This window comes from Apteryx mantelli, chromosome 5 (genome assembly GCF_036417845.1).
Source record: "Apteryx mantelli isolate bAptMan1 chromosome 5, bAptMan1.hap1, whole genome shotgun sequence".
NCBI lineage: Eukaryota > Metazoa > Chordata > Aves > Apterygiformes > Apterygidae > Apteryx > Apteryx mantelli.
In genome coordinates, this window is record NC_089982.1 from 85875783 (window position 1) to 85888753 (window position 12971).

General features: G+C 49.6%; 2 protein-coding genes across 4 annotated transcripts in view; both read left to right on the top strand.

Moving 5' to 3' along the window:
- RAB11FIP5 (RAB11 family interacting protein 5) overlaps positions 1-6272 on the top strand; it is a 42877-nt gene extending 36605 nt beyond the window's left edge. For 2 of the 3 annotated variants that reach the window (XM_067298406.1, XM_067298407.1), the window contains 2 exons: positions 68-254; positions 1593-6272. In XM_067298406.1, the coding sequence (XP_067154507.1) occupies positions 68-254; positions 1593-1802 (397 nt within the window). In that variant the 3' untranslated portion in view covers positions 1803-6272. Of the gene's footprint in view, positions 1-67; positions 255-1592 lie in introns of those variants that run through there. The other variant, XR_010884475.1, reaches the window with a different exon arrangement.
- Positions 6273-11461: 5189 nt separating this feature from the next.
- Positions 11462-12971, top strand: part of SFXN5 (sideroflexin 5) — a 109684-nt gene continuing 108174 nt past the window's right edge. The window contains exon 1 of the mRNA XM_067297226.1: positions 11462-11575. Within this exon, the coding sequence (XP_067153327.1) occupies positions 11519-11575 (57 nt within the window). The 5' untranslated portion in view covers positions 11462-11518. The remainder of the gene's footprint in view (positions 11576-12971) is intronic.

The window sequence follows — 12971 nt, forward strand, 5'->3', positions numbered from 1 at the left end:
GGACAGTCAGCAGTGTCACTCCCAGCTGTGCAGGGTGTTAACTGTCCAACCTCCTTGTTCTCCTCAGTCCTCACCCAGTGAAACCCATAAGCACTGCAGTACAAGAGGTCTCCAGTGAGAAGAAGCAGCACAGGTCCAGTCTGACAACCGCTCTGAGCAGTGGCCTGGAGAAGCTGAAAACAGTCACCACGAGCAGCGTCCAGCCCATGACATCATTGTCTCATCCGGAAAAGACGGACCCTAAGAAGTTAAAGGTAGGATCCCACCACCACGTTCTCACCTTCTCGTGATGTTGTTTTGTTGGTGACAAAGAGGAGCAGAAAAATGGTGTTGAAGGATGTTGAACAGGGTCCTGCCACAACATGAGCAGAACTACATCATACTTAGCCACATCGTACTTAATCCTACTTGTACAGCATCCCACCGGCCTCCCTTCCTCCATTACATGGCCACTGATCCTTGTCAGCTCCTCATGCTTCTCCCAATGCTTTCTTTGGTTTGGGTTTTTATAGTACAGTATGTGAGCAAATGGCTGGTTATCTGCAAGACATCAATGTCTGCAAAAAGTCTCTCAAGGTGAAGGATGTGATCGCTGCCTGGTTGGGCCTGACTGAAGGCCTGAAGGGTTTTCTCTCCTACCAGAGGTAGAGGGAAGATGCTTCTTGGAGCCTTATTTAAATGCTGCTTGCCTGGCTGTGTCTCAACTGCTGGTGTGTTGAGGCAAGCAAAACATCTGTGCAATATGTCTGAGGTATAGTCCTATGGGGATGCCTTCTGCTTTTCCCTTTGACTACTGCCACTCCATGTTTGCCTCCCCAGCTGAGCATGTAAAATGCTGCTGCTGGGGTTCACCTGGATGGAAGGACAACTGCATCTCTGCTGTACCCAAAAAGTCCTTTACGGTGCTCTGTGGGCAGTTCAAGTCATAGGTTGCGACCACCTCGTCTTTCCTGGGATGAGATCTGGCTGGGTCCTGCTCCCCTGTGCTACTCCAGCCTGTTGGCCAACCCCAGCTCTGCCAGGAGACCTGACTTCCCTGGGGTTCTTGCCCTCTGGGAACTTCCGAGGGGTCTCTCTGCTCTTGTCTTTATTCTCATCTTCTGCCATCATCTAGATCTGCCTTCAGCTGCAGGGGAAGGAGGAAACCCCAGAGCAAAAGAATAGTTAATGCCAGGCCTCATTATGCCAGGCTAATTTAATCATGCTCTGTTGTGCCTATGTCCTTAGCTTCTAACTGCTGGGGGCAGAGGTTTGAAACAGTCTTTGGGGAAACCCTCTTCACTTTTAAGATGAAGACTGATTCACTGATGGAAGTGCTGTGTGGTAAGTTCTAGCCACATGGAGGACTGCATTGGCTAGATGTCTGTGCAGCTGTCCTGTGTCCAATATTTCTGTGCAATTGTATGGTATGTAGAAAAGCTGCTTTGTAAAGGTATGAAGCGATAGCTGCACACAGGCTCAGGCCTGTTAGGTCAAACTTGGGAAAAAGAAAGATACGCTGTTTGCGTTGGTTGTTGCTGCACCTGCAAACTCTAAAGGGAGCAGTGGTTTTCAGTCAACTCACTGAACGTTTCTCTTGGTTTCTGCCATAGGATCCCACCTTACTGGACCAGTCAGCCAAGTATTATCACTTGACCCATGATGAACTCATCCAGCTCCTGCTGCAGAGGGAGAAGGAACTTAGCAAGAAGGAGGAGCACATCCATGAACTGGAGAATTACATTGACCAGCTGCTGGTGCGCATCATGGAACAGTCTCCCACGCTTCTCCAGATCCCGCTGGGGGAAGGAAAGACCAAGTAACCTCTCTGCAGAGACCAGCATCACTTGCCTAGAGCACTTCTCCAATAAACACGCTACAAACATCCCTGCACTCCCCCCTCCTCTTACAAGAGGGCTCCAGTGGCTTACGTTTGCAGAGTTTAGCAGGAAAGGTTATTTGCTCCTCCCCAGCCCAAGCTTATCCCAGCGCTGGCTCCAGGGAACTGTAGGGTGGTGGGCTGTCCTCCACCCTATGGGGAAGAGCAGAGTCCTCCCCAGGAGGGCAATGCCTCCTTTGGTTCCTGTCATTGTGACCAAGTGGCATCTTCTCAAGCACTCATCCTGCCAGTGCTTTAAGTGGTCCATGGATGTTCGAGAGCCAGAAACTGGCCACCTAGCCCTTGTCTTCGTCCTGCTGCTGCTGCTCTTCCTGCCCACCCTCCTGTTCTCTGAAATGGTGTATCCTGGCTGATGGACAGGGTTAAACTGGTTGATGCCGTATTGAGGATGCTTAAATTCGGTAATGGTTTAGCCGCATGTTACTATCTGCTGAGACTGCTGAGCAGGGCAGCTAGGGGAAGAGACTGTTGCTGGATGCCTCTTTTCCTTCCTGCCCCGTGTGTCATACCCCAAAGTGAAGGGTCTCCATCTGAAGAGCCAGCTCCTCTTTGTAGCTGACCACGTGGGAGATGCTACAGAAAGCAACAGCGCTGGAATTGGAGGCCAAAAAGGACTCAAGCCAGTGTCACTGCCTGATCGTGAGCTGTGTTGGTACCTTCACTGCGTGCATGCAGATTTGCGATGCTGCCTTAGTTACTCAGCTCAAAACTAAATTCATAATCTGGAGGAAGGGTCAGTGATGGTTTATGCAAGGTCGATGCGGTAAGAGCTCTTCTCTAACACCACCCAACCCATCATCAGGCTGGCTGGCACCGCTATGCACCGGGGACTCCCATATGTGTAAACCACAGCTGAATTTTGTACTCAGTATTACACTCCCCTTTCCTGTGTTCACAGGGATTGCTTTTCACTGGCTGCCCCCTCCCCTCCGCCATTGACTTTGTGTTGTCTTTCTTAATGCAACAGGAAAATGCCATAAGGACCGAAGCTAGTGGGAAAGGATGTCTGACTGCCCGGCCATCCATCTCTCTATGCATGACATCCTGTTTAGTCAGACATCTGTCAAAGACGTGCAGATACATTCTGTAAAAACTAGCAATTCAGTAATAGACGTAGACCATCTAAAAGCCAGTATTAATAACACGGCTAGAATTGCATCAACTCTACACACACACCTCAGGCCTCTGATGACTTGGGCCCACCATTAGATGTTCTAGGCCAGCTCTGTCAGGAGTTGGATGCTTCTTGCTACTAACTGTTGAGCAACCATATCAAGCCCTCTGATTTACTTGGTTTAATAACTGCAGGTGATGTTAGTCTGAGGCTGGTGAGTGATGCTCCTGGTCACACAGGAGTACGGCGTAGCTTTTGATTTGGAGATGCTGTTGAAGGGTATGTAAAGGAAGTTGCTCCCTCTCTTGCTCTGTCAGCTTTTGGCTGGAAGAATCAGTTGCTGTAGGACTTGAGCTGTCTTTACATGTAAGGCATCTTCTCTCTCCTATAGATCTTTGAAAGTTACTTGATTTTATTTAAACCTCTATATTCTTTTCTCATTATCTGTTTCAACATATACCATGACTTTGAAAAATTGTGCCTTTTGCAATAGAAAAAGGGGAGTTTTCTACAAAAAAAGGCTCTAAAAATCCAATTCTCTGTTCAATGTAACCCAGCTTGACCAGCTTTCTTTTGTTTCTCTGCTAATTTGAGAGAAGTGAGTTTATTTTTAGAAGCAGTTAGCAAAGCCTTCCCATCTCTAATTGCAGTTTGGTGATTTTGGTCCTTGGCAGGAATGCAAGTGACATGGGAGATACATATATAAAAAGATGAAGCGGGGGGAAGAGCATGGCAAATGTTCCGAGATAAAATACAGCTGGATAAAGACAGTATTGGGTCATGCTCTAAGTGTGAGATTGGAGGGGGCTATTGGAGAAAGGGGTGTCAGTTTAAAAAGAGATTTGGCATTGCTGTCATTGGCAACGTTTGATCATATCTAGTCTGTGGACCATTGTATGAGTAGGAGGATTTGTTACCCTGGAAGATACTGGCCACGAGCCTTGGGTTCCTATCTGCCTTTGTCTCTAACAGGAAAGTAAACGGGGATTTCACACTTCTCTATCTTCATCTTTATGTACTTCCTCCCTCTGTTTGTGTCTCAGGTAGGGGGAGTTACGTTCTGGGGTAAGGGCCTGAGGGAACGTATTTGTCCCTCTTTATATATAGTACCAAGAACTTCTTGTTGCCTATACAATCAGAGGACCCCCTGGCCTGAGAACTGGGTTCCCTTTTTGGGTGCGTATCTCTTGTGGAGAACCCTCCTTTTTACCTAAAACCGGGCAGGGAGGCGTTGTGGACAGCTAGAAAGCAGTACAGCACCAGAATAGCTGTGTGTAGCATGGGAAGGAAGGCTAGGAGAAGGGGCGGCCGCAACAGAAGACAAAGATGCTGAGCTGTACAGGCTTGCGTCAAACGGGCTTTGTTAAGGGGGGAGGTGTAGAGCCGAAATACCATACGAGAGCCAGTTGTCCTCGCTGGCTCTCCGTTCTCTGCAGAACAGCTGCTTCCTTGGACCTCTCCCTCGTGAACCATCAGCAGTGGGGGATGCTCCAGGCCATCTTTTACACTGCTCATCCAACATGCAAAGTAGAAGAAACGCTTTCGAGACCAAATCGGGGTGCCGGCAGCACCCCAGTCCTCTCCCCTTGGACGCCTTTGGGGCCGGTTTGCCTCCTGGCTGCTCTCGTGAGATTTTCGTTGTGGTTATGTCTCCTTCTGAGGATGACTGTGTTGTAGGTGCTCCCCACACACAAGTGCCAACGTTTTTAAGAGCTTGCTGCACCTCCTCCCTGCCTCTCCCCCTCTCTCTCCCTCCTCTCCCATTACATTTAACTGCCTCTGTGAGCCCCTCTTTGCCTTAGTCAGCTCTCTGCCTTTTTTTCCAAAGCTTGAATGTTTTGCACTTTATATATTCAAGTTTATCTCAGAGCTACAGAAGACTGTATCAGGTGTATGACCTTTTCAGCAATATGAGTCTCCTTCCTGTGACCCGCTTTCCATGCGTCACAGCGGAGCGACGTGGTCCCTGGGCTGCCTTGCACCACCGGAATCTGCTCCATGTCGGACGTGGTTAGAAAGCCACGAAGCAAGCGGGGCTGAAATGCTCGCGCCTCCACTTTATAATAGCAGAGCATCCCCAAAGGACGTGGTGGGTCATCTAGCAGTCACGGTGGTGGGCTACAGCGTGGGTACCTTAGCTTCTCACATTAGACATGCTGTGGAAAAAAAAAAAAAGAGTGATGATGACAGCCAAGGCTGCCCTGATGTTTCATGTCTGTCCCAGAGCGTTTAGAAGTCCAGAGGTATCTATGAATGACAACTGTGTTTAGCAAAGGGCATCTTTAAAGATGCTGTTGGCTTTGTTCTCTGTTTCTTCACCCTATTATACTGCAATTTCTTTTTCCTCCAGACAGTTTTTATTTTCTGCATAAGCTTAAGCAAGGCTTGACTACACTGCAGAATAACACTGAAGGCAGAGTCTACCTGTGTAATTTTTTGTTCAAACCTCTAAGTTACCAGAAAAGACTGTTTTTGAGGACCTAGTCGTTTTCTCTTGGAGGGGGAACAAAATAAAGAATTGGGGAAAATGTTCTAAACTTTAATGTTGCTCATGTCCCCAATCCACATCTAGTGATTTATTTGCAAAAACAGGGAGATGAACAGTACTTTTTTTCAAGCTGGAATGCTTTTGCTCTTTGCTGAGTCAAGCAGATGAAATGATTTTAATGAAGCTGCCTGTGCCGGTAGCAGCTTTTCAGTGGTGCCATTTTAAACAAGGCCATTGCAATAACTCTGTATTTTTGTCTTGCATCCCAATTTGTCCTTCACTTTCCACACTCAAACTGTTTCATAGGTTTTCCGCAGGATGCTGTTAGTCATATCTGTGCTCTGCTTTTGTTGTCTGCCCACAATTTTTTTTTTTTGATTTTTTTTTTTTTTTTAAAGAACTCTGGTCAAGTGATTTATTTTTGTCTTTATTGGCCCTTCTGACCCAGAGTTACGCAGAGGGACAGAAGAAAAGCCAAGTTATATCCTTAAACTGGAACAAACCTGAAGGGATATGGATACTGAACAGTGTCATGTAAACCCAGCCTTATGACTTTTCTGTGAAGAAACAGCAGTTTGTTTTGTGTTATAAACGTGGGGTGGAAAAACATCCTGAAAGTGGAGAGAGAAGTGTTGGGGTATTTGGGGTTGTTGGTTTCCCTGCACTTCATGTATGCAGGAAGTGGGTTCTGTGTGTTTCATGTTTTAATAGTTGCAACTAATGTTTATAAAGAGCTTGTTATTTACGTTTTAAGCACTTTAAAAAAATAAAAGTTGTTCAAGCTGTTCCTAGATACTTCTGATTTATTGACAACAGCGTCTGTGCTGATAGCGCTTGGACAGTGAGTGACATTTATCTGCTTGTTTTCCAAAGTAGGATGACGGTGTCTAACTTCTCCAGCAGTTTCTCCATGCTGCAGAAGTATCATTAACGGTCCCAAAGCAGCCACTGCCATGCGGAGGCTCCTGGGGGTGTTGTTGCTGCAGAAACACCCCCTGAATATTGCTCCTGCCTGCGCTGCTTAGTGCATCTCAAAGGGGTTAGCCTGTAAACCCAGTGGGTTGGAGCTCAGGCCGGCTTTTTCTTGAGTCTGCTTTGATGCGAGGGCCCAAGCTAAAGGACTTGGGACCTGATAGCGCCATAATCCTCCTACACCTCGAGTTGACAAGGTTCCCGTTCACGGTGCGGCTCCGCGCGGTGCTTTAATGGAGCAGGCTAAAGCATCGGGCGTTCTCGCACGCGCCTTACAGCCGCGCCGCTGGCTGAAAGGCTGCCGACACTTGGCTTGGGTGGCCTTGCTGCCCTAGGGGATCAGATGTGCCCACAACACCCTCATTGTGCGCTGCTGAGGTTAACCGCACGGAGCGGAAGGGTAGAGGTTATTACTACATTCCTGAGGATTTGTGAAAAATCAGCAGCTGAACTGAGGAGAGAGACCCTAACTGCCCCACGCTGGAGGAGGAGAGGAGAGCTCGGGTTGCATCCTGCTCCCTAGAGAGTTCAGCCTCGGGGGCCTGGTGAGGAAACCCAGGTTCACGAGCCCCGCTGTTCCTGGGAACGCGTTGAAGAAGACCTTTGTGCTTTTGGCAAAATAGGCTAAAGCGCGATAGGTTCCCCTGGAACAAGCATGAGGAGGAAAGGGTAAAATGGTGACTGCAATCCCAAAGGCCCTTTGGGAAAAGGGGGCTGGTCAAATACTGCTCGACTCCATCAGCAGTCAGTCCGTGAGCAGGGGCCAGGGCTCAATGCGAGATCCGGGCAACACCTGCAAAAACAGGATCGCGCTTCTGCACGGCAAGAGACTCGACGGACCTGCGAGGATATCGCCTCTCCCAGGGGTGGCCGTAACGCTTTACGGCGACAAGCCGGTGTGTGCGGGGAGCCCGTACAGACTGATCCCCAGCTGAGACCTTCGCCTCCAGCTTCGCTGTCCTAATCCCACCCACCTGTTTCCCTCATCAGCTGTTTTCCTTCTCAAGGCTTGCTTTTTTCTTAATTCATGCCTTCTCCTTAAAAAAATTAACTCCCCTTAAGCTTTGGTAAATGACTTTGCTGCTCCAACAGAAGAGTGTTTCGTTAGCCATAATCCTGGTTTATTTTTCATCCAGCTGGATTGCAGTCAGTTATCTAGCCCGGCACCTGTCTGGGGGGATCATGTTAGCGCCGAGAGCCCAGATCTGCCGGGGAGGAAATGTTCAGCGCGCTGCTCTCGGGATCAGGGGGGCTGAACTGTGACCCTCTGAAAAGCTATGCTTAAGTAAAGACAGCTTGAAATTATTGGGTTCGTGCGGGTTTCTCCTGGCTGCAGAGGCCCATGGGCTAGAGCAGAGCAGCAGTAATTAGGAGGCTGCAGAACTGGAGTCCTTCATGTCAGAAAAAAGGATTTTAAGGCCATAGTCCTGCTAAAACGGACGTATATGCTTACATATCTCTGCTTGCTTGAAAGCTTCAACGCGGACTCAGGGCCAAGGACTCATGTGAAATTTCTGTTCCTGCAGGGGAAAAAAAGGCTGGGTTTGTTGCTCAAAACCTGAGTTTTGCTGTTGGCTCCAAGTTTTCCTAAAATCTGATTTTACAGATGGAAGCCGACAAGAAATGTTCCTGTTGCTTTCCTCTGGAATGAGCGCTCAGCCCAGTTCTGCGCCCAGCTGTCACGTGCGGGGTCACCACCTGAGACCCTAAAACGTGACTTTGAGTGAGTTTGTCAAGAAGCAATAACTGGGGGCTCTGTTCCTTCCTCCCCACCACCAAAATGGAAAGAAATGTTGATTTAACAGTGGGTGATCTGGGGAAGCAAAACTCCCCCTTCTTCCCCCAACCACTGAAATGTGAGTTGTCAGTCTAAATGCATCTAGTTAGATTGATATCATCCAAAGAGTTGAGTTCTTTCTGGTATTCAACCAAAAAAGTGATAGTCTTATGTCACTCCAAATGTAGTTTAAGATAAACAGATTCTCTCCCCTCTGTTGTTATAAAACATTAAGTGTCTGAACATTAGGGATTGTATCCATTATCTGGCTCTAACCACAGTGGAAGGGAGGGGGATTTCCCTCGTGCATAGACTGAGAGAAGATTTGGGATCTAAACAGCATAATAATATTTACTAGACAGTCCTAACGGTTTTGCTGTGTTTACTTGCGTGAAGTATAGGATGAAACCTGTGGAAAAGGAGGAAGAGTTGCCTCCTAAAGTATTAGTTGTAACAACTTTTTTTCTTTTTTTTTTTGTAACACAGTGTTAGAGCTTCAAGCAGTGTTAGACCCTGCTTAGAAAAAGCAGATCCTAGATTACATGTTCTTCAGGATGAGGACTAAAATCACACTGTAAGTAGAGGGATAAGGAGTAAGGAAGCAGTAGTGTAAACAGAGCTGAAGTGTGGATGTATCCGATCTGAAAGCAGGGTCAGACCCTTGCTCACCTGCACAGTGTGTCGCAAGAAGCCTGCAAGCACCCAAAGCAGAGTCTGCACCACAGCTGTGTTTGATTAAAACAAGCAAACAACTAACTCTAAGGACAGGGTACAAGGACAGCAATGGAGCAGATTGGTGCAGTGCAGGAGGTATTAACATATGTATCAATTATATTGGCTATAAATCAGCTAAAATCTGATTTTTAACCAAACAGTATCTCTAATGGAAAATGAACAAGAAATGAGAAAATGCTATTTTTTTATTTTGGTAGACCTATTGGTTCTATTTGGTCACCTATTGATTTGCAAACATGACAGCACCAAAAAAAAGTTCTTGCTAACTGATTCTACCCTCAGGCAGGAATCCTGCTCTCCAGTGCTTGTAGAAGGCGTAGGTATGTACGCTTTGGCGGTGCTGTCTTGGGCTCTGTATTACAGTTTTGGGGTCCCAAACATCACAAGGTGGGCCCTCCAAAATGACAACCTTTAAATGGTAGATGCAGAAATTTGGTTTGGGGCCCTAAAGGGTCACGGTGTTGCCACCGATCAATGGTGGGTTTCCAGTATGTAGAAAACCTCTTTTTTGTAAGGACCCTGGCATATTTTGGTTGATCTCAGCAGAAGCAAAATCGGTCTATCTCACCATGGTGCTTTTTGAACATTAATTTGGATTTCCCCCTGTCTGTTCATCCCTCTTTTCTTTCATGAACCAGACTCCCGTGGCAGATTAAAGCTCCAGTAAAACGAGGTTTAACTTTGCCCTTCTCATATAACCTGAGCGATGCCGCAGGACTCCCTCAAGAAAATACGACTGCGGGGCTGAGGCTGCAGTGCAGTCTGCGAGCCCAGGCAGAGCGGCAGTAGGATAACATGAAGCCTGGAGGGTGGCACGAGCTCCCGTCCCTGGCTGTGGCTCAGCACAGCCTCTTGCCCACTTCTTGGCCAGCTACGATGGGGCAAACGCTTTGGCAGTGACATGAGGTATCGTGTTTGCAGCAGGCCCTGCGCTGCGCCTCTTTTCTGCCCCTTTTCTGCCTGAAACTGCCTGAAAGATTTGAGATTCAGTGGAGGGGATCAGTGGGGACTTGGCCTAAAAACAGTTGCTGTTGCTGCTAATGGAAAGGGAGCACAAAGCGTTACAACTCCCATGAAGCAGAGCAGCATTCCCACAGCAAAATATTCTGATGTTCATGTTTTTCACTGTATAGCAAAAAAAATAAGGATTTTTTTTTTCTGGTACATTGTTTTACTCCTCCTTAGCTGGAAGGTCCGTTTATAACCTGCTCTATATTCTGTTGCCTTTATTCTGCTGTGCCAAGCCTTCCTCTCATGCCCTGATTACATTCCCTACTTCATCTGCATCCCCAGTGTTATCCTTGGCTCTTTGCTCTTCCTAGGACAATTGATCCTAATCCTCTGAACAATTTTGCAGGCATTTGAAGGGCCAGACATTTCTTATTCCACTAATCTAGAGAACAGAATTCTTCATATGCATCCCTTAGGCTCTCAGTCCCACTCAAATCTTGGCTTTATCTCTACAAATCATAATACTGATGAAGCAGACAAATAGTCTGCATCAAAGTAAACTCATTATTTCCAGGTTTCCCGTTCTTTATATTTAATCGCATATTTTCAAGGTCAAAAGCAATTGTTAGGCTCCCGCCAAAGTAAGAATACACATTTCCACAGAGAAATGATGAATATTTAGTTTATTCAGGACCTCTTGAACTTTCATCTTTCTGTGCATTATTATTTGCTTGAACAGTCTTCAGAGTTAAGGCAAATGTCTGCTATCTGTGTCATGTTCCTGTGCCTCCCAGCAGTCTTATGTCAGCACACATATTTTAGCTGCTGTGTCACTGAAAAAATGGCATTTGAGTACTAAAAATTAAGAACATTTTGGAATGAATCCTTAGTGAATTGGTCAGAAATGCGCACCATGAAGTAGGTGGGCTTTTGGGGAAAGGAAGAACATAATTCTCATCCAGCGGTGGTCCACTGCCAATGAAGTTTCTGTTAGTGCCTAAATGCAACTGCTCTAAGAAAGGAAGAAACTGTCCTAAGAAAGGAAGACACTGCTGTGGGGGAGCCCCTGCTGCACCCAAACCCTTCGCGCCTCTCCGTGTGCCTCGCGCCCCACAGCCATGGCTGCGCAGTGAGGTGGGCAGGAGGAGGCAGGATGGGGCCCAGCCCTGCCACCCCACATGGCGGGGGGAGCTCACACAGCCCCCCCCCCCCCCGAGGAGACCCCCCGCCATGCAGCCCCCAACCCACCTCCCTCTTGGCCCCCTCACAGATTCCCGCCAAACTACACTTCCCGTCGTGCCCCGGGGCGCCGCCCCGCCTCCGGACTCCATCTCCCATGCTGCACCGCGTCTCCAGCGCCCGCCCCATTGGCCGGCCGCGGGGGGGGAAACGCCATTTCCCAGCATCCCCCTCTCTCCCGCCTCCCGCCTCAGTTGGAACTCCATTTCCCGAGAGGCGCCGGGCGGGGCGGTAAACTACATTTCCCGGCGTGCCGCGCGGGAGCTGCGGTGGGCTGCAGCCAATCAGCGCGGCGGCGCGGCGAGGGGCGGGCCCGGCGGCGGGGGAGGCTGTTTAAAGTGGCGCTTGCGGCGCGCGAGAGGAATGGCGGAGCCGGCGGACTATCCGCCTTTCCAGCTGGGGAAGCCCCGCTTCGAGCAGGTACGGCCACCGGGCGAGGGGGCTGGGTGTGGGGGGACGGGCACGGCGGCGGGAGCGGCCCCCGCCGGGCGCGGCGTCGCCCCCTGGACTTCGCCGCTGAGGAGAAGCCCCCCTCGCCCCCCTCGCCGCTTCCCTTCGCCCGCCCTCGCCTACGGACGTGCGCTGATTGGCGCGCAGCCCCCCTCCCATTGGGCCGCCGGGATGTCACTCATAGCCCCTCTGTCGCACCCGCCCCCCGCCCCGTGGTGGCTCCCGCGGCGGGCGGTGATTGGTGCTTCCCGCCGTGCCCCTGTGGCTCAGGGGGTGCGGGACGCCGCGCGGAGCGCGAGGGTCGCCGGTTCGAGCCCCGCTCCTGGAGGCAGGGAGCCGCGAAGTGCCTTTGCGGCTGGTGAAGCGATGATGCCTTTGCACACCAGGGCTCTTGAGTTGTCCCCTGCTTCGGGGGGACACCCAGCGTGCTCCCACCCAGGACAGGGCTTGTGCATGGCGCTTGGCCCTGCTCCTTGCAGGTGGTGATGGGGAGCCCAAGGTTGAATGGAGGTGAAGAGCAGGGCCGGCCCTTGGTGGGGCTGGCGCCCGGGCACCCAGCCTGCGAGGCAGCGGTGACATGTCCCTGACCACCCTCATGGCCCCCGCTGGATGGGCCACCCCATGGTAGCCTATGGGGGCCCTGACCCCGGCGTAGGGCATGATCCCCGGAGCCAGCAGCCCTGGTCCCTGGAGGAACCAAAGGTCCTTCTGGCTCCTCTTCGATGTCACTCACAGAATCACTGAGGTTGGAAGGGACCTCTGGAGATCATCTAGTCCAACCCCCCTGCTCAAGCAGGGTCACCTAGAGCACATTGCACAGGATTGCATCCAGGCGCGTTTTGAATATCTCCAGAGAAGGAGACTCCACCACCTCTCTGGGCAACCTGTTCCAGTGCTCTGTCACCCTCAACAGCAGAAAGTCCATACACCAAGGGCACAGCAGTGCTTCTCCATCACCTCTCCCAGGCTTTGGGAGCCCACAGCTGAGGGACTTCCTCGTCAAACCTGTTAGGTCTTGATGGGTTTCTCTTCTGTGAAATTGTCTGCTTGTTTTAACGGATGGAAGTTTGTTTTGTTTTAATATCGGAGGGGAAACTGGGTTGTCCCGGTACACAAAAACAGGTTTCGTGGCATGTCATAAGATCTGTTTTTAATGCGTAAGACCTACATTGCCGAAAGCGAATACTGGACATGGAGAAAGCCTGCTTGCACGCAAATTTGTATAGAAGGCTGTCATTAACAAAATAGCCGGTTCATTAAAGCAAAAAATTAAAGGATGAAAGCAGTGTAATTTTATGCTGTTTTGTGCTAGAGGGTTTGTTGTTTCTGTTTGTGGTGGTTTAAGGTTCCTGCTTTGTTCCTGCTT